Consider the following 20,868-nt stretch of genomic DNA (forward strand, 5'->3'; position numbering starts at 1 on the left):
AAACTTGGTATACTTTCACTAGTTTTACCTCCAGGCATTTCACCTGTAGGCCAGTGGTGTGTTTTAAGTTTTACATGCAGTCCCCCAAGTGTTAAACAAGTTTTCATGCTCTACTTGGGTAAAATATGTGAATTATATTTTATTATCACATTTTTATTTAACTTTTATTTAATTAGGAATGCCACTGAATGCATCTATTTGCGTTATATAACTATATTTTATACAATTCTAAAAGTTTGTCCAAAGTTTCCGTCGAGGAAAAACTTTGCACCCACGTACAGTGTGCGTGGTGACGTCATCCGCATGCTCTCCGCTTGTTGTGGCGTTCCTTTCCTCCGCACCCGTCCCTCCGCGCGCCGCCGTCGCCGCTGCTGCTGCTGCTGCTGGAGTTAGCTAGGAACTGGGGAAGGGTCTACCTGTCGTGACAGCCCGGCCAGTCGTTCTGCTGAACTTTTCCGGGTTTTATTTGTGTCTGCCAGACTGAGAGAGTGTTTCCTCTGCGTTTTCGATGCATGGGAGTGTCCGGGGAGCGGTGAAGGGAGAAGGTAAGGTCTCCGCCGCCTTGTCCGCCGTCCGTTGGTCCGTCCGGGCTCTCAGTTCAGCTCCGGCCCGACTACCGCATTGCTAGCGATGAAAAAGGAAAAGACGGACGGTGCGGGCCTTGGGAACTTTAGAACCCGGTAAAGCGGGGTGAATGTGGCCGGCTGTAGCCCTCTGTGACTCTGGAGGGGCTGGTTTGTGACTGTATGGAGCCGTCGAGTGGGAACGGTGCTGCGGTCTCGGTGTGTCATACACGGGTGACTTCATACCTCCGTGTGTGTGACGGTGTGACGGTGCCTGTGTGTTTATGTGCGCTTGTATTGTAGAGCTGGCATGCTAACTACGGACATCAATAATAAGTCTCCGTTTTAGACTCGTGCTGTAACATCTAAGTGTACATAGTTTATACGTGGACGTAGGCTAATGCCGCTTCATATCTGTAAGTTAGAGTATTCTCAGGTTAACCCCACAGTGACCATTAACACGCGAGTTTTTTTGGCATTATACGTCAGGGACAAGTTTCCACGTGTCAAGCACCATGTGTAGTATAGGACGTCTTCACTGTGGTATGTCAAAGAATAAAAGGATTGGCAGTTCACTCCAGCAACATACCTTACGCCAGGGGTGTCAAACATAGGGTCCGTGGGCCAAAACCGGCCCGCCACAGTGTTCAGTCCGATGAATTTGTGTAATGCAAAAATTACACAAGATGACAAGATATTAAAAATCAAGGGTGTCAAGATCATTTTAGTTCAGGGTCCACATAGGGTACAGCCCAGTTTGATCTCAAGTTCGTCAGACCAGTAAAATACCATCATAATAACCTAGAAATAATGACAGCTCCAAATATTTTCTTTGTTTGAGTTACATGAAAATGTTGACATTTTCAAACTATTCTTATACAAAAAATGTGAATAACCTGAACAAATATGAGCAACATAAAATGTATTAAAAGAAGTACAATTTTACTAATATTATACCTGTCACTAAATACACTGAACAAAAATATAAACGCACCACTTTTGTTTTGCTCCCATTTTTCATGAGCTGAACTCAAAGATCTAAAACTTTTTCTATGTACACAAAAGGCCTATTTCTCTCAAATATTGTTCATAAATTTGTCTAAATCTGTGTTAGTGAGCACTTCTCCTTTGTCCTTTGCTGAGATAATCCATCCACCTCACAGGTGTGGTATATCAAGATGCTGATTAGACAGCAGGATTATTGCACAGGTGTGACTTAGGCTGGCCACAGTAAAAGGCCACTCTAAAATGTGCAGTTTTACTGTTTTGGGTGGTCCAGGGGAGTCAGAAAACCAGTCAGTATTTGGTGTGACCACCATTTTCCTCGCACAGTCTTCTTCATGAATTCTCTGAAACAGCTTTGGAGATGGCTTATGGTAGAGAAATGAACATTCAATTCACAGGCAAAAGCTCTGGTGGAGATTCCTGAAGTCAGCATGCCAATTGCATATTCCGTCAAAACTTGTGACATCTGTGGTATTGTGCTGTGTGATAAAACTGCACATTTTGGAGTGGCCTTTTATTGTGGCCAGCCTAAGGCACACCTGTGCAAAAATCATGCTGTCTAATCAGCATCTTGATATGCCACACCTGTGAGGTGGATGGATTATCTCAGCAAAGAAGAAGTGTTCACTAACACAAATTTAGACAGATTTGTGAACAATATTTGAGAGAAATAAACCTTGTGTGTACACAGAAAAAGTTTTAGATCTTTGAGTTCAGCTCATGAAAAATGGGAGCAAAAACAAAAGTGGTGCATTTATATTTTTGTTCAGTGTATGTTTTGCCTTCATAGATCCACTGTGATCTCTAAGTTGTAATGTACATGTGTAAATGATAAACTGAGGTATAATATTGTTAAAATTACACTTATTTTTCTTAAGAAATTTCAGGTTCATGTTATTCACATGTTTTTAAAGGATACTTTGTAGATGTAAACATTTTCATAATGTAATTTGGCTTTTTTTACTGTTATTTTACTGGTCCAGCCCACATGAGATTATATTGGACTGTATTGGACTGTAAAATGTGCTTGACACCCCTGCCTTACACTCAAGAAAGGCCAGAGTGTAATAATAATAATACACTGGTAATAATAATAATCAGTCATAATAGCTGCACTTTGCATCACGCGTGGTAATAACATAGAGGCAATGGAATGGAATTACCGTAGTTTTAACTAGGCCTGCCTGTTTTAGCAGTTTGTATATTTGTCTAACAGTAGACTGAAATTTATAGGGATGCATGGAGATAAATGACAGATGTTACGTGGGCTTTGAGCACTAGCCAATGTGTGTTTATCTTTTATATTAAAGGTTGTTTCATAAATTTGACGGTAGAATTTGCATTCCATCAAAGATTGTAGGGTTGAAAGGATTCAAATACTTTGATTTTTTAAATAATGAAAGTGGGTTTTTTTGTTTTTTTTTCTAAAGTACACAAGAAAGAATAGAACAACAACAAAAACAGAAAGTAACATTGGCATCAGCTGTCAGCCAACTCACTATTTTAAACACAGCTATCAGGCCAGAATTTCTCAACAGGTGCATCCCTACAAATTTCTGTTATACAATAGAGCAACAAAATGATGAGGAAACTCATTTTAGTCAGAAGTAATATATTCCAGTTTTCTGGTAATACTGAACAATGGTGTTACTGGTCACCTTTGTGTATTAACTACAATCATGCTGTAAAATGCAAAAATATGTATGTATTTTTTAAATTTTGTGTTAATGTTAGATGCAACCAATGAGAGGCAGAAGCCAATCAGCACTTTGAATGCACACAGCATCTTTGTCACAGTGTTTGTTAGAAATCTCAAGATCAAGAACTTTATTGACAGTTTAATTTAGAGCAGCAGTCTAAACATGTCTGCTGATGTTGGGGTTAGTCTAATAATACCATAGAATTCCATAGAATTAGGTACCGTTGATGCATTTCCAGATGATAAATCACATCACTAAACTTACAATTTGTACAGTAAAACAAAAATTAATGTAATCATTTGCCTTATTGTTATAATTAAATCTATTTCCCCATTGTTAGCCTTCATTTTTTTGCCTATTACTACCTCGTTACATAAATTTCATTTTAATATTACCCAGCTAAAGCCACTGTATTAATACTCTGCTAGCCTTTTACCAGCTGCTACCTAGGTATTACTTTGGTAATTAAGTGGTATTAATCAGAATCTTTTTATTATCACTCAAGTACCATATAATTACAAATCTGAAATGTAATAATGACAAAAAATAATTTTTCAGCAATAGCACATATGACATTGTCACCTTTTGCTCTTACATTAAACATGATTTTATAGGAAATGACCAAAGACCCTGACATATCTGGAGCAGTGGAACCGTTGAGTGCTCAGTACCAGCTTCATGAGGCTGTGATGCTGTGTCTTCAGGCCATGTTAATCTGATATCATAGCCAGCTCACTGACTCTCATCCAGCTACAGCTCCCCGACCGAGTGCCGTGGCCACGTCAGACAACAAGGCTGGACTGAACTGAGCTGGACCATGGTCATGAGGATTAGATTGAGATTTGTGATGTCAGTGTGAAGGTTACTTCCCTTTCTTCAGTCATACACTACTTTTAAATCGAAGGACAAGGAAAGAGAAATATATTTTGTTGTAATATTAGGGATCAGTAAATCCATTGTTCATAAGTCATTTACCAAAATGAATGGGAGTCAGATTTATGCGACCGCTTCCATTAATTCATGAAAAAGGAACTACGTGTAGTAATATAGAATCAAATTGTGAGGCCAGTTATGATACACTGATGTGTTACTAGTGCAGTCTGTTTCAGGGAAACAAGAAGCATTGCATATTCAACTAAATAAAATGGACTTGTCTGAGCATCATGATGATTTAGTCAAACTGCTCTTAAATACATTGTAGTGCTTATCAAATACTCAAATGCAATTTTTGTCGGTCTTATAGTTTTTCCCAACACAAAACCTTGAGTCTGTCCTCCTCACTAAAAATAACAAAGTCTTGCATGCAGCCTTAATGATGCAAACGGGTTAATCACAGCATTCACTAGACAAACAGCTATAATCAGGCAGTTTGGATCTTGACAGTTAGCAATTTGCCATTCAGAGCAACCATTGAACAGTGTGTCTGAATAGGTTAAATTAATTGCGGATGGTTATTGGCTTCTTTATGATTGTTTTCTGGATGTCTGTCATTAAATGTGTGATTTTCTCTATGTTGGTCATGATGTATGTAGGGCTGGGCGATAAAACGATAACGATATATCGTAAAATAACTTTTCCTCGATAGAAATATGACACATGCTCGATGCAATTTTGATAGAATTCATTTGTCCGTGTTTTGACAGACATAAGAACAGCCGATCATAATTAAGTAGCACCACACCGAACCAATCACACTAGAGCCACAGCAAGGTAAGTTGATGCCCACAGCACAGGCGTAAGAGCAGCAGCAGCACACACACTAAGGTTTGGGCTGAAGCGGGAGGTAATGAGTGTTCCATCGGGACAAAATTTGACCGAGAACTCAGGCGATCGCGCTACTGAAAAGTAGGGTGTGTCATAGCCAGGAGTCGGACGGTTAAAGCGTGTTAAGGTTCATTTTCGGTTTACGCCAGTTACAGTAGTTACAGCAGTTACGGAATGCACCCCCACGTATATACCCCTGATATTGTTTGGTGAAGATGGTCTGTTTTGTTGGTGTTCTCTTTTAAAACTTGAAAGCTTTTACATACTGGTCAGACATTTAGTTTAGTTTTAAATATATGTTCCTGTTTTATTTATTTGAAACAGTTGTATAATGTTCTTCAGCACATCTGTCATGTTCAACCTCTGACAGAAAATAAATCATACTTAAATCAAAAATAACCTTCTGATGTGTTCACAGCTACCTTATGACTAATGGAAAATGTCAGCTTGACAAAAATAGTGATTTGATTAATATTGTGATACATATCGATATCTTCTGGTATGGAAAAAAATGATTGTGATATGATTTTTTTTTTCCCATATCACCCAGCCCTAGATGTATGGCAGAAGCACTTTTGAGAATTTACTGCAGTAGGGCACTTTATTTCACCAAGCAATTTGTTTAATCTAGTCTCTTTTGTTATGAGCCACTGATGTGTTCCACTTGTAGCCTTCCTCCTATGACCTAGATTTTCCCACTAGACATAAACTTTCATCTACACTAATGAAATCAAATTTAGACAAATTCCTCCCTGTCTACAGGCTTGAGCTGTAGAATGACCAGTGTCTGCTGATGTATCTGTCCACAGTAAATATGCAGGATTTCTATCATAGGTAGCCTCTCCCTGTCCCTGCATGTACATATATTGGTGCCGAGTCAGCCGTATCGTACATATACCATGTAGGTCTTGGTTGTCAGCAAGGGAAGGATTTTACAAGACACTGTGCCTGCTGCAACTGAAAGGAGTTTTATTTATGATTAATGACTCCCTCATAGTGTTCTTTTCGTGGATTGGTGAGCCAGACATGAAGACAGATAAATATAGAAAAAAAAAATGTTTCACACAGTGAGCCATTAATCCTAGAGTCTGTACTGTATGTCAAGAAAACTCACATTTTATCCAGTGAGACTACATTAGCATGTTTTTTTCCTCTGCACCTGCATTTAAACATCTATGTAATCAGCAGGAAATTTTTGCCGGCAGTTCATAATTACAGTATTTATCTGAAATATATCTGTCACTATCATTCAGTCCCATTAGCGAGGATATGTGTATGAAGATGCAACAGAAAACCAACCTGAAAAGGCTGGATGGCTGAAGGGTGACACAAGCATAAAACATGGACAAAGGGAGAAAAAAGCCAAAGGAAAATGGAAAGAGCTAGAGGAACATGAAGAAAGTACAGAACGTTGCAGCATATCTCTACCCTTGGGTGTAGTGAAAGAGCCAGCTGGATGTACATGTGAGGAAGAGGAGAAACTCTAGAAGCAGACGGTAAAAGAAAAACAAGATGAGAAGGATTCATTTTTCATTTGAGAAATGGTGTGGCTGCAGACCCACACCTCCTACATCTCAAAGCAGATATTTTCAGTGTGGGTGCATTTATTTAATTTACTGAGGGATGAAAGGGGTGGACTGCTGACTAGTTCATCTCTTACACTGAATCTGATATTTAAGCAAAAAATTTGCTCAAGTGGCTGCTAACACCATACCTAAAAGAACAGAACAGAATACTAGTTTTAATGTCCATTCATCACATCCGGTATCCGTAGTGATTGGTAATATATGTATAGGGTCAAATATCATGTTCAGTAAAGACAACAGTAAAGAAAAATTTTCTGACACTGTCAAAAGAAATGTAGTACATTTTTGTGTTCTCGATGGCGGTGATAACTAAATAAATCATTTGTGATCAGTACAGAGTCAGACTATAGAGGCAGGAACAGGCAAGTTGGTCACTCATCAACCTTCATCTCTATTTTTCTTTTTTCTCTTCATGGTATCTTTCCTGCATTTCATTATCATTCAGGTGGCTTGAGGTGTTTTCTTGCTCTCTTTCACAGCGGCTCCCTGACTTCTTTTTTCTCCTTAGCATTTCATCTGTCTGACCGTGAAAAAGAGTGAGTGCTTGCGTCCTTGTTGCTTGTCAAACAGAAAGGCTAAAATATCAGACTCAATTTAACCTGTGGCTGTTTTCTGAAGGAATGACAAACAGCCGTGACTATCTGCTGTTACGTAGATACACAATTGTGTGTCTTCGCCCACACACACACACACACACACACACACGCATAAACCATGGCCAAGAAAAATATTTCTTCTCCATTTCATGCCTGAGGAATAAACACTAGAACTGCCATATTTTTATAAACACACAAACACATCTGCTAGCATCTACCAGCAAGGGTTGATTGTTATGAAAAATATCCCCTTACGATCATATTTACAGATATGTAAGTTACAAAAATAGTATATTAAAATGACGTGTGATTCTGAACCACACAAGTATGTTCCTTTAAATCTGGGGGGGGGGGGGGTATTTGTAGGCCATGTTTCATTTATAGTAGCTTGTATTTGCTCAAGCATCAGCACAGAGAGGAGACAAAAGCAAGTAAGCAAGCAATTTTCACCTGCTTTTTACATTTTTCTTTGCTGGAAAGATGCTCTTGCAGGTGTCCATAGCCAAAATCTGTGATGTAAGTCTGCAGGATAGAGTGTGTAATAAATATATTTACTGCGCAGGATTGTGTCAGGGTGAGTTTGGAGATGTCAGTGGGAGCCTTAGGAACTCCAAGCTGTCAGTTGTGTCTGGTCTCCATCAAAAACACTGACAGCCTCAGCTTCAGCTCCAACCCACCTTTGTCAGCTGAACAAACTGGACTTGAAAGCACTGATGGTGGTTGGTTGTAGACTGGGCTGAAAATGAAGGGAGAGATGCCAAGCACTGACAGATGGAGCCATATTAGGGCCTGCCATTTACTGCGGATCACTTGAGTGATTCACTGTGGATGGAAAAGAGGTTTGACATTCATTTAACAGTGTAATAACTTTATGGCCCTGATAAAGTGTAACAACATGTTTAGTTGTTTACTATTCTGTTTCTCAATAGGAGATAGCTGTTTAGGTATTTATTTTTTCCTGTATGTGTGTGTTTGTTATCCCCCCTGTAGACAGTGCTGGTGGTCCTGACTGTTCGGTAGGATGAGTGAGGCAGAGGGCCAGTTTTACAGTGTCCAGGTGGGAGACTCCACCTTCACTGTACTCAAACGCTACCAGCAGCTCCGCGCCATCGGCTCTGGGGCCCAGGGCATCGTCTGGTGAGGCCTCTTAGAACTTCATTTAGCATTTCAGTGGTATGAAACACTGTGTTGCAGCTCATAGTGCTGTTAAAAAACTGGCTCCAGTTTATTGGATGAGCATTCCTGTTGTTAAAGTAAATGAGGGGTAATGGTTGTTCTGTCACACTCAGTAATCCATCATTACCATGAAATTTGATATTGATGATCATGGTTTCTAGACAATTAGGGGAACAATTGGTTTAATTTTTTCAGGTATCGCCATCAAGACTCAAGTTACATTTGACAACACATTGGATCTTATGGAATGATGGTCAGATTTACACAAATCTTGCTGTGGATATTGTTTTTTTCCACAGAGTTTGGGTGGCCTGATTTACCTGCTCTCCAATAGATGGTCTAGAAAAGACTCTTCATTGTTCAGTAACAGTGTTCAATATTGAGATGATGAAACTATTTGCCCTAAATAAAAGAATATATGTGCATATTAGAAACAAAGGTCACATGTCTCTCAGCTAACATAGAGAATGTTGAGTAGTTTATGCCTAAAGAAATAGGATAAATTATTGTGGACATATTTTTATTGAGCATGAAGACCCACCCAGTTAGACAGAAAATTAAATCAATTATTATAACTGTCTGAAATTAAGCTTCATTTCCCAAATAGCAAACGTTCCGCTCTTTTGTCCATAATGTCTTTTTCAGCCACCTTTTCCTCACGCTAACTGCACAGCCCCCGAAGTGGCACCAGTTAATCTGAAGATAGCTTATATTTGCATCTGATCGGCCACATGGTGTGAATGCATCACCCATGTATCAGCAAGGCTCAGAGGCTGAACGTGAATACATGGTGTTTAGTGGTCAGCACTAATTTGCACTTTTACATAAGAAACATCAGATCCAGAAAGCCGATTGTCTTGCATAAGTATTTCCAGTTTTGTTTGGCGACTATGACTATGGTTTCTTGTCTCTTATTCTTAACACTCAAGAACTATCCAAAAAATAAATGATTGTTGTAAAGCTCTAAAAGTTGAAATTCTAAACTGTTTGTCCTAAAGTGGGCCACTTTCCTACTTTGAATCTCTTTTCCTCCTTAGATTTAGAGAGCGAGTGCACATCTACTGTCTTAAAAGATAAATGTAGAGACCAGAGACAGTTGGCTAGCTGTGAGCTCTCGAGTCGACAGTGAGTCAGTGATGAGCTAGCATTGCTCTGGGGGCTGCATTTATTTTCTCTCTTGATAACCGTCGTGTCTGTTTGTTCCCTCTTCCACACAATATTTCTTCCTCACAGCTCTGCTTTGGACACAGTTCTTGGTATACCAGTCGCAGTGAAAAAGCTGTGCCGGCCCTTCCAGAACCAGACCCATGCTAAACGAGCCTACAGGGAGCTGGTGCTGCTCAAATGTGTCAACCATAAAAATGTAAGACTCTTTAAAATATTTGTCATTGATGGAGGAATGAGGAAAACATGAAAAAGAATTTAAATTAATTAATAAAAAATGCAGACAAACAGTTGGCTGTCAAATTAAAATGTGGCTTGCATTTTCATATTTTTCTGGTGTCCTGTTTTATAAGACACATCTGAGGCAAAAATGTTAATATCCTTCGTTTGTTTATCTCCTGGGCTTTGCAGTAGAATGGGGGAAAAACACTGGCATCAAAGGCACACACAGCACTTTGTCTTTTAAACAACCCACTCCCAAAAAATCTACTCTTGAGAAAAAGCGAGGGCCAGTTAGCTGCAGTGTGAATGTAATTCCTTGCTCAGAATCCACATAAACCCATTTAGTGTTTTGCTCTCCTCTGGCTACCTCTCCATTGTGAAGTAGATATAGATGGGAGAGAAACAGAGTGAACTAATGGCCTTGTCTCTCTGTTTGCAGATCATCCGTCTGATCAATGTATTCACGCCTCAGAAATCCCTGGAGGAATTCCAGGATCTGTGAGTGACAGTAGAGTGTTGCTTTGCACTTTAGTTTTCTGTGTGACTCAGAGATTATAGCTGAAGCATCTTAGTTATCTATGCAGTTCCCACATTTTATTAGCATCTATGTTTTTATTTCTCAACCTCTTTTACTGTTCAGCTTTGTGTTTTTATACCATCTGCTTTAATTGCTGCACTGGGTTCTTTTACATACTCTTTTGCTACGTCTTTTGTAGCTTTCCGTTATCCCTTTCATTCAGCTGTTTTTTTTTTATATATTGTGGTACACATTTTCCCTCTTCTTTCAGATATTTGGTGATGGAGCTGATGGATGCTAGTCTATGTCAGGTGATCCACATGGACTTGGACCATGAGAGGATGTCCTACCTACTCTACCAGATCCTCTGTGGCATCAGACACCTACACTCTGCTGGCATCATTCACAGGGTCAGGAGAAAACACTGTACAGACACGTTAAGAAACAATAGTGTCCCGTAATCATCTACATAGTAATACCATGATGGTGAAGTGTTTTATACAGTATATCTATGTTTCTGAGTTATTTTGTCTGTCTCCTCAGGACCTGAAGCCCAGTAACATTGTAGTAAAATCAGACTGCACTTTGAAGATCTTGGACTTTGGCCTGGCCAGGACGGCTTGCACAAACTTTATGATGACTCCCTATGTGGTGACCAGATACTACCGTGCTCCAGAGGTCATTTTGGGCATGAAATATAAGGAAAACGGTAATAACTGCAATCTGTACACCAGTCTTTGTTTAATGTTAGAACTGTGCATATATATATATATATATATATATATATATATATATATATATATATATATATATATATATATATATATCAGATAGTAAATGTATTATCATTATAAATATTAGAATTAGTATTATTTGTAGTTCTTAAACATTAGCTTGACCTGGATAGATGAAAAATAATAGACCACTGTTAGAACAAGTATGGCACAATAATACTGCTTTGTGCACTGTAATCATTTTGATGATTTAGTAATGATCTTGCGATTCATGTTAGTGTGTTTTTAGTGAGAAAGTATTAGACAAGGTAACCATTTAGGAATTGTTAATACATAAACACTTCCTTGAAGCTGTCTGTTACGATAAAGCCACATTGCATGTAGTTTTTTTGTAGTTTATAGAACCAGATACGATGGCCAGTTATTAATGATTAATAGTAGATTACTGGCCTAGTAATAGTGTTAATGGTTGGTTTACAGTTCAGTATATTGTACATTGCCGTGCAACATTTGAGAAAGCATAGACTAATTGCTGGCTTAGATTGAAAAGTATTGTTATTCTCACTCATAATAACCCTGCCTTCCATAGAGAGTCTTTGGTCACATATCGAACTATTGCCTCGTTTATTTTTCCTTGTATGTATTTACTATGCCACTACTCTGCTGCAGTGGACCTGTGGTCAGTTGGCTGCATAATGGCTGAAATGATCTCTCACAAAGTCCTCTTTCCTGGAAAGGACTGTATCCTTCCCTGTTTGTCTCCTCAGATTTATCTGTTTGATTTAGTCTACACCTTTATGGAACATAGAGAAGATTTTGAAATGGGGAATTATTTATTCAGTTCTTTGAAGCATACCCCATGTGGAGAAAGACTGATAGAAGGTTTTTTCCAAAAGAAAACTCTACACAGCTAAAATTTAATTTAAGCTATTAAGTTATCTTTATCTTATAAATTAAAGGTAACATTTTAGTACATGCTACTTAGCTAAAATGTACGCTCAGGTTGTTTGTGGCTTTACCCCATAAGTTTAATTACAAGGTGGTGCATGAAACATGAGACATCACATTGAGGTCAGATTTCAAACAGGAAGCAACTAGAGGACTTATCAGGCTTTTGTGTGATGCATCCAATAGGAAAGTCTTTCTGCTGAGCTAAAGCTGTAGCAACCATATTGGAGCAGTCTCAATGTCGAGTGTAAACTGTCCAAAGTTTCTATTTATTGTAAATACATTGTGTGCATAGAGTTGGCCTCAAGTATTATTATAGTTATTGATATGAATATGTAATCAGTGCACAAAGAGCTTTTAGCTTCAGTGTATCTGAAATAGAAGCAGGAGAGGAGTTAATGGCTATTTGCCACATATACACACTCTTAACACAAACAGGCAAATGAGAGAGAGAGACAGAGAGAGAGAGAGGGAAACCGCATCCTACTCTGCTCAGTGTGCACTCCCACACACAGGGAAAGTGAGAGAGAGTGCAACAGCTGTGTAAACTGATAAGCAAAGCTGCAGAGAGGAGGAGAAAGGCCTGGAAGGCTGCGTCTGTTTCCCAAGCCAGAGAAAAGAAAGCTGGTGTGAAGATGAATATGATGAAAGCATCAGACCATGGCATAGCCAAAGGAGGGACCATGAGGAGAACACTACTGTTGCATTTTTATGTTTTTCATTTAAGTGTAAACCACTAAGCATGGCATTAGCATGATGTTCATCTGTGCAGCCTTCATTTGTCATTTTTTGTATGTTAAACTGTATATAGTGGTTGATGTTCTGTGATCATTTTTATTGAATATATTTTCTGTGTGTGGTTGTGTGTGTCTGTGTGTGTATTTTCTGTTCCCAGTGGACATCTGGTCAGTGGGGTGTATCATGGGAGAAATGGTAAAAGGCAGCGTCATCTTCCAGGGAACCGACCGTATCCTTCACCGCTCTCACTGTCTCCGTCCTGCTCATTGTCCTTTTCCTTCCATATTTCACCCACCATCACACCTTCAACATAAAGTATCTCATTCATTTTGACTCTTCCTGTCTTGTAGCTGTACCTGCATTCTTGTCCCTTCAGACATTTCCGTGTTCTGCTCACTTCTAATCTGCTGAATGATCTGATCTGCTGAATTCCTATTCAGGATTTCCAGCAGACTTCAGTGTGAGCACAAAAATCTACGTTTCCTTTGCTATTCAGTGATAGTTGAGTTGTCAGATATCATAGTCTTAAAATGAATGCAATTCATTAAATTGAAGCATTTTGAAAATTTGCATTTATATGGGCAGTGTATGTGTGTGTGTTTCTAATTGGTTTGGTCACCTCTTCACTCAAAAGCTTGACACCTGAATGGCTGAGAATAGATTCAGGGAACTGTGATGTTTGAATAGACTGCCTTCCTTCAGGGGAAGTAATACATTTTTACTACAGCATTAATTAAATGGGCTTACTGAATGTGCATATCTGACTTTCCTGCTATTTTGCAAAGTGCATTTTCCTCTGTCTTTATCATTTAATTCCTTGCCTTTTCATCTGTTCCTCACACTTGCTTACATATTTACATACCCATAATGCAGCTGGACTTTCCCATAACAAGCATTTTGTCCAGATATCGACCAGTGGAATAAAGTAATTGAGGTTCTGGGCACACCCAGTCTGGAGTTTATGAACCGTCTGATGGAGACCGTGAGGAACTATGTAATGAACAAGCCACAGTATCCTGGTGTCAGCTTTGCAGAGCTTTTCCCTGACTGGGCTTTTCCATCTGACTCCGAACACGATAAACTTAAGAGTAAGGATTTCATGTAAATGCACTTGTTTAAAGTTGTTTAAATGCATAGAGTTCTGTTCTGTGAAGATCTGTTATGTCAGCATTTTTTCCATCTCTTCATTCACACATTTTAGTTTCAGCCTTTTGTCATGTATGGACACTTGGCAAAATAAGACTGAAAGTGGGGCATCTTTTAGAACTAGTCGAGAGTGACCAAACAGGCCAAAAGATTTCATCCACTAATCTGTGGCATTTAGAGCAAGTGATCACATCACGGAAACAAGAGAACAAATCTTGACATTCCCAGAAATGTTACCCAACACTGTAAGGGGAAGTAATCAGTTCTCATGAAGGCTGCTTAAATGAAGTGATGTCATAGCCATGTTGCCGTAGTAACGCTGCCCTTTCTCGGTTGCCATAACAGCAAGCCAAGCGCGGGACCTGCTGTCCAAAATGCTGGTCATTGATCCCGAGTGTCGCATCTCCGTAGAGGAAGCACTCAATCATCCCTACATCCACGTGTGGTACGACCCCGCAGAGGCCGATGCGGTGAGGACGCTGCTCCACTCAGGACCATTCTCTGTCCATCAGGCTTCATCAGTACATGTGAAGGCTGTGTGTGACCTTGGTGTGATATACTGTATTTGTCTTTGTTTCACAGCCTCCTCCCCAGATTTCAGACAAGCAGCTGGAAGAGAGAGAGCACAGCATCGAGCAATGGAAAGGTGGGTAACACCGCCCTCTAGGGAAGCAAATCCGACATAACAATCCTTTCCTTAAATTCAGTTTAGCCTCGTAGCACTATCTAGAGCTTACTATAATGGTACTTAACATTTTCTGTCTTTGGACAGAACTCATTTATGAAGAAGTGATTGACTGGGAAGAGAGGAACAAGAATGGACTGATGAAAGAAGATTCTTCGGGTATGTTCAGTACATCGTCTTATGACATCAATTGTAAAATAAATTTTTCATAATTTTGAAGATGTGTAATATACTCTTACAGATGTTCACATCACAGCTTGGTAAATATTAAAATTTTACTCATAGATTTTCAACTTAAGATTCATAGATATCAGTATTTTCACTTCTACCTGTGCAAATTAATGTCTAAAACTACTTGTGACTTTCTTTTCACAGATTGTGATTGCTAAATGTATGTGTGTATGTGTCTAAATCACATAATGCACACAATTAAGGTTACATTTAACAGTTTTGGCAGGTTTTTCCCCTTTTTTATAGCTTTTCCTCACTGTCTAAGAACAGAGTGGGTTATGTATCGTACAGATTGTAAAGCCCTCTGAGGTTATTCTCTGATTTGTGATATTGGGCTTCAGGAATTGAATTGAATTGAATTGAATTGAATTAGTCCATAAATATTTTGTTTTGTTTACTTTTCTTCATTCCTGTCTTTTCTTTTCTTTTCTTTTTTTTTCTGTTTTTCTTTTCTTGTGAAAAAAGACAAAGCAAGACAAGTGAGAGACAAAATAACATACAACATACAATAGATGACAAATATATGACAAAACTAGAAAGCGATTGTGTGCTTCATACAGCATGTATATACAATATATACAGATATGTATATATTCATATACACATACATCCCTACAAGCATAAACATACATGTATACATACTGTATATGAAAGGTGCATTGTTCTCAATATCATAGTTGTGTGAAGAGAGAAGAGAAGAAAGAAATATGAAAATTAAAAAATTAATATATTAAATATTATGTGTAGGTATCATTAATAATAATTATTCTGAGTCAGGGGCTGCTTCAGATCACTCCGTTTTTTCATCTTTTTCTTTTTTCACCCATAAATTGATGTTATGTTTAAGGACTTGTGGAACACTGGGGCATGTGGTCTTTCTGTGGATTCATGTGTAATATGCAAACTGGAAAAGCACATTTCTTTAAATTGACAATAATTTTTCACCCCTTAATTCACATACATTTATTTACCACTAGACTCTATCCAGTCACATATGGATTCAAAAGTATGGTTTAAATTAGCAAGTTGGCTGTTATATTGTCAGGTTTCCTCTTGATAGAATCACATTGTTTTATAAATTGAAGCAGGCTTTGCTGTGAACAAGACAAATTTCCCCTCTGGGATAAAGTTTACTTTACGGAAAAGCTACAGTTACATGGTGAACTGGTTCATCCACTTGGAAAACAGCCGATCCAGACAAAGAAGAGAAATAGGCTGTACATAAAAAATTAATATTTATCCAAACTGTGATGTGAGCTTTTAGAAAATTGTTTTTACATGTGATTGAACTGAACACATCTGCAAGTTTTATTTTTCAATTTTAACTCATATTTTTCACATTTGTCCCCATTCTGAGACAGTTTACTGTCTTAAACTATACCTTAAGTGGGCATTTGTCCAGGTGAAAATACATATGAACTGTGGTATTTTGTCTCTTCAGTAGTATGTCTTTTGTGCCTTCACCTGAACTTTGCACCTGTTAGCTTCTGTGTGTTGTTTGTCACATATCAGATGCGGTGTCAGGTTCAGCCTCGCAGTCCTCCTCTGCCAATGATATTTCGTCCATGTCCACGGAGCACACCCTGGCCTCAGACACAGACAGCAGCAGCATCGACACACTGACTGGACCGCTGGACGAGAGTCAGTGAACACAGTCCACAGCCACGTGTCTGTCTGCCCTAACCTCTTTTTCTGATTTTTCTGCCCTCAGCATTTTCCTTCTTCCTCTTTAACCTCAATGAATAGGTCTATTTTTCTATTTTCTTTCCATGTGTGATCTGGCAGACCTTGTGCATCCTCTTGATATTCAACCTTTGTTTTGGACTGCTACCAAGAGGTCAAAGCTATGCTGTCTGTTTGGGTCAAAGGTTTACCATTTCATCTTTATTGATATTGTTAAAATGATCCATGTCCTAAAATGTATGCATCCACGTTGATTTTCAGGTGATCAGAAATATGGGGCAGTTGTTATTTGTTCTGTATGCTTGTATTTTAATAGTTTATTTTTTTAGCAAATATTAACTGAGGTTATCAAGTTTCAGCAAACAAGCACTGAACATAGACCATAGGTGCCAGCTGTTCACATGCATGTTACGCCAAAATGAACAAAAGCTTACCGTTAGTCACATGCACCAACAATCTGATGTTCATCTGATGATCAAATACTAATCCAAAGTTTGATCAATCATTCAGCTAGCTAAAAGTATTGCAGATCCTCTCAGTGGTGCTTTCTGCACAGTGTTTTCTTTTCTTTTTTTTTTTTTTTTTTTTTAGTATTTAATTGGCTTGGGTGATGTGGATTTTGAGCTATTAATCCTGACAGTGAGGGGAAGCTGTGGTTGCAGTGTTACAGTTTTATTTCGTGATATATTGTACTGTATGTAAAGATGTCATAGTCCGACACTTGTAGTGGATGTAGATCCTTTCTTTATAAATAGATAGCGTGTTTGTTTTGTTAAGATATTTCATGTAACTGTAGGACTATATATTGCAATCACCCCTCTTTGACATAAGGTACTGACTATCAATGTGTATAACAAAAGAACATCATAATCCTGTACATTTGGGAGATGCAAAAAAGATTTGTGTAATATTTATTTTTATGTTCTTGCAAAATGTTGCACACCATTACAGTGGAGCCCGTGGAAACTATTCTTCTTGTCAAAGCATTTCATTGAAAAAAAAAAAAACAATGCATGGGCTGCTCCTTTTCTAAATCATTCCATTAGTACTGGAACAGTGACAAAATCAATAATTACTCACACATCATGTAGAACATACAGTATATAAGGCAGTAAAACACAAATAATGGTGTTTAACTTGCATGATGGCATTAATAATGCCCAAAAGACACCGTAGTTATTCTAATAAATATCAATCTGTTCAGGTCAGTTCTTTTACTTAACAGTACGTTGATGTTCTTGATTCTGAAATTCGTTTGAATGATGTTGTATTTTTTGCCTTGTAAGCCTAAATGTGTGTATGTGTTTTCAAAATGTACTGTGCAGCACTCCTTCATGATCTCTTTTGAAAGACCGCGGTCTCCCCAGAGGCAAAAATAACCAGAGAGAGTCAGCCCAGCAACAAAATACAGACACGTTGTGGTTTAAAACGAGGACGGACTGTGGAGTCCTGAATGGAACTGTGGATACCACGTTTCAGATGAAACTTCAGAAGTAATGAATGAACTGTTATGCTGCTTTTTGCAGAACTGATTGCACAGAGTGATGGACGAGCAAGATCCAACACTATGGAGTCACTGAGGACTTACGCACTTGTACACTAAGATTTCTTTTTAAAAAAAAAACAAAAAAAAACAACATGACCTTATTGTGTCAGTCATGCCTTAAATGATCCGAGGAGTGGTCAGTTCACTCTAAAAAAAAAAGTCTGATTGGGTCAGGACTGAGAGTCCCAGTCCTCAGAACATCCTGTGTGTTTACCATGTTTGAAACAAGCTTCATTGTACACACTTGTACAGAACATCTCACATTTTGGATTCGTTTGGTTCTTTTATTTTTCAGAGATGTCCTGTGTGATTGCAATGACCATAATATTATCACTTGGCAAACATTTTACCCTTACGCAACTAATAAAGTGGACATCAGTGATTCATTTTCTCACCTTCATTTTTGCGTGTTTCCCACATTCTTCAGGGACAGATAACAGCTGCACAGGGACATGTTTCTGCACAGGTACAGACCACACTACACTTTACACACACTGTTCATAACATCACAAAATTCACATATTCTTTCTCAAAAGCTCTTGACAATGTACTCAGTCTTCTTGGCCTCATTGTTGAGCTCTCCAAAGGTGTCAAAGAACTGTTCCATCTCCTTCTGCAGAGTTGTGTTGCGTTCTTCTGCTGCCACCCGAGCCTTTTCAGACTCCACAATCTTAGCCTGGACAATTTGGTACCAGTGACGTTGCTGTGCAAGGTTTGTTTTCAACCGAATTACCTCGACCTGCAGCTCTTCGTTTCTTTGCTCCAGGCTGTTGCCAAGAAAAGGAGAGAGGGAATAAAAGAACAGCTAATGTACTGAATAGATATATATCTTAGTAATCTGTGGAAGTGTGCAAAAAAGCTGACGGTATGGTTCACCACTTGCAGGTCTTCTGTTTGTTTTCCTACACTTCAGGCTAAGTGAATTGTAATTTTCCTCTTGTCCTTGCCATCCAGTGTTGGTGTGCGACCTTACACTAAGACTTGCTCTATCTATATCAGTAATAAATGAGGTATGTGTTGTGTCTAGGTCAGCAGCATGGCCCCTTAAATTAGCTCTCTCTCCAGTGTCATGAGCTGTTTCTATAGGTCAACAGCACAGCCTGTGCTTTTTTTCAGTTAAACCCAGACAGCCACTACCTTTAAAAAACACTGTCCTTGATTCTCCTTGACGATTTTATATAGAAACAGATTTGTATTCTTTATAATGATGAATGGAAACTAATGTACATGCATATACAGTAAAAAGAGTGCATCTATGGGTGAAACTATCTTGTCAAATGTGAATGAAAAACACAAAGCTGGCTGCTTATATGGATGCAGTGTTCTGTATGATGTGACTGAAGGGGACTTGAAAAGATCCAGTAACAGTCACACAGGAACTAAACAGGACGTGGGGTGAACCAAAGGGTCATCTCAGTAGCCAGAGCAGCACAGCTGATTACTCTCTGGGCCTGGGAAAATTGTCCACTGGAACTTCCCCAGGAGTTGAATTCTCACAGTTAAGTCAGTGAACTGAAAGTGTAACACTGCAGCCAAGAGCATAAGCCTGTAAAATTTAGGACATTTGTCTTCTACGTGGCGTGTCTAATCTCTTTAAAGTGATTATGTGCACTGTGAAGTTTGAATTGGAAATGTAGAACAAACAAAGTGCTACCTTATAATGCGTTCCTCGTACTCCTCCCTCTGTCGGACTATCTGCTGCTGGAGGCTGGTGAGGAGGCTGCGGAGTGCGCTGGCCGAGGGGTCAGCCAGGGGTACAGGAGGGGGCACCCTGGCCACCCAGGGTGTCTGCTCTGGAGGCTGGGCTTCATCTGGGGGCCACAACATCTGGCACCCAGTTTGGCACAGCTGAAGGGGTGACACCGGGTGACGGAGGAGCTGCACGGGGTCCTCCTGCTTAAATACACAAGATCCTGAGTCCAGCTCTGGTTCCTGTTCTGGCTTGTTTTCTTGGTCTGGATTCTGGTCGTGGTTAATTGAACCACTGCCAGAAAGAATGATCTCACAGGACGACCACGGGCTCCTCTCCATACTCTCCTTCTCAGTCTCCATCAGGCTCTGGCTCTGCTCAGGGGCCCATGCTTGGTACATCTGTTCCCGCAAGTGCTCCTGGAAGCCTGTTTCCATGGAAAAGACCCCCTGGAGATTGTCAGGAGTGACAGCTTCAGGGAGGTTATCGTACAGAGACAGAGCACTCCTGTGCTCCGTACTCTGCGATGGACTCGGACTCTGGTTCATATGAGTTCTGTCCTCTTCTCTCCACCTTATTCCCTGCTCTCCTCCTCCTCTCTTTCCTCCTCGTGTCCTGTTTACGCCCGGCTCTGTTTCCCAGCCCTGTCCTCCTCTCCAGCTGCAGTAGCTGTGATCTGGCCAGGCGCCAGGCCCTCGTCTCCCACCGCCCAGTGAAGGAACCTCAGCTGCAGCTGGGGCCAGACTGGGCACGGGGCCGTAGGGGCCTGAGACTCTGGTTACAGCAGGACACTGAACCCTAGTCTCCATTTCCTTTTCCCTGTCCCTCCCTCGTTTGGCATAGGGCAGGCAGTTGTCGTACAGGGGGTCCGTGGAGCAGGAGCTGGCTGTGGTGGGGGTCTCAGTAGGCAGACAGTGCAGCTCCATGATCAAACCAAGCACATGGGGGTGGGTGCTAACTGCCCTCCCCTACTCTGTTTGCTGTAACGTGGGATTTAAGCCTGGAGTTGTGGACTTGTGAGCGTAGTGTGGAGCCTCCTTAGTGACTGTGCCAAGACAGTGGTAATGTGTCAGGGGGAGTGGAAGGTGCAGGAGCCCTCCTCCCTGTTGCTGGGGTTGTACTGTACCCTTGACGCTGATGCCTAATAGTAGTCAGGTTGTAGTGTGGGTGTAGC

At 39.8% G+C, this 20,868-nt stretch overlaps 2 protein-coding genes across 3 annotated transcripts; one reads left to right on the top strand and one right to left on the bottom strand.

Annotated features, from left to right (window-relative positions):
* The first annotated feature begins 331 nt into the window (after nucleotides 1-331).
* On the top strand, nucleotides 332-18,153 carry mapk9 (mitogen-activated protein kinase 9). Of its 2 annotated transcripts, none has more exons than XM_030145316.1 (12): nucleotides 332-545; nucleotides 8,205-8,351; nucleotides 9,624-9,753; nucleotides 10,216-10,274; nucleotides 10,565-10,703; nucleotides 10,837-11,002; nucleotides 11,697-11,768; nucleotides 13,619-13,801; nucleotides 14,205-14,329; nucleotides 14,442-14,505; nucleotides 14,632-14,703; nucleotides 16,288-16,424. In XM_030145316.1, the coding sequence occupies exons 2-12, from the start codon at nucleotides 8,236-8,238 to the stop codon at nucleotides 16,422-16,424; spliced, it is 1,263 nt and encodes a 420-aa protein (XP_030001176.1). In that variant the 5' UTR covers nucleotides 332-545; nucleotides 8,205-8,235. The 2 variants fall into 2 exon arrangements, with proteins under 2 accessions (XP_030001176.1, XP_030001175.1); XM_030145315.1 differs by lacking the exon at nucleotides 11,697-11,768 and adding an exon at nucleotides 12,871-12,942 and having other exon boundaries at nucleotides 334-545; nucleotides 16,288-18,153.
* Nucleotides 18,082-20,365, bottom strand: LOC115426993 (rho GTPase-activating protein 22). The gene is made up of 2 exons (XM_030145317.1): nucleotides 19,659-20,365; nucleotides 18,082-18,771 (listed from the first exon to the last, which is right to left on the bottom strand). Exons 1-2 carry the CDS (start codon nucleotides 20,240-20,242, stop codon nucleotides 18,534-18,536), a joined length of 822 nt encoding a protein of 273 aa, XP_030001177.1. The 5' UTR covers nucleotides 20,243-20,365; the 3' UTR covers nucleotides 18,082-18,533.
* Between the last annotated feature and the right edge of the window lie 503 nt (nucleotides 20,366-20,868).

This window comes from Sphaeramia orbicularis, chromosome 10 (assembly GCF_902148855.1).
Source record: "Sphaeramia orbicularis chromosome 10, fSphaOr1.1, whole genome shotgun sequence".
Taxonomy (NCBI): domain Eukaryota; kingdom Metazoa; phylum Chordata; class Actinopteri; order Kurtiformes; family Apogonidae; genus Sphaeramia; species Sphaeramia orbicularis.

Bases quoted from the DNA above. Each gene is read 5' to 3' on its own strand.
- mapk9 (XM_030145316.1), top strand. From the start codon at position 8,236: ATGAGTGAGGCAGAGGGCCAGTTTTACAGTGTCCAGGTGGGAGACTCC. The intron at 9,754-10,215 runs GTAAGACTCTTT...CTCTGTTTGCAG, and splicing joins AATGTGTCAACCATAAAAAT to ATCATCCGTCTGATCAATGT. The intron at 10,275-10,564 runs GTGAGTGACAGT...CTCTTCTTTCAG, and splicing joins CTGGAGGAATTCCAGGATCT to ATATTTGGTGATGGAGCTGA.
- LOC115426993 (XM_030145317.1), bottom strand. From the start codon at position 20,242: ATGAACCAGAGTCCGAGTCCATCGCAGAGTACGGAGCACAGGAGTGCT. The intron at 18,772-19,658 runs GTAGCACTTTGT...TCTTGGCAACAG, and splicing joins TACGAGGAACGCATTATAAG to CCTGGAGCAAAGAAACGAAG.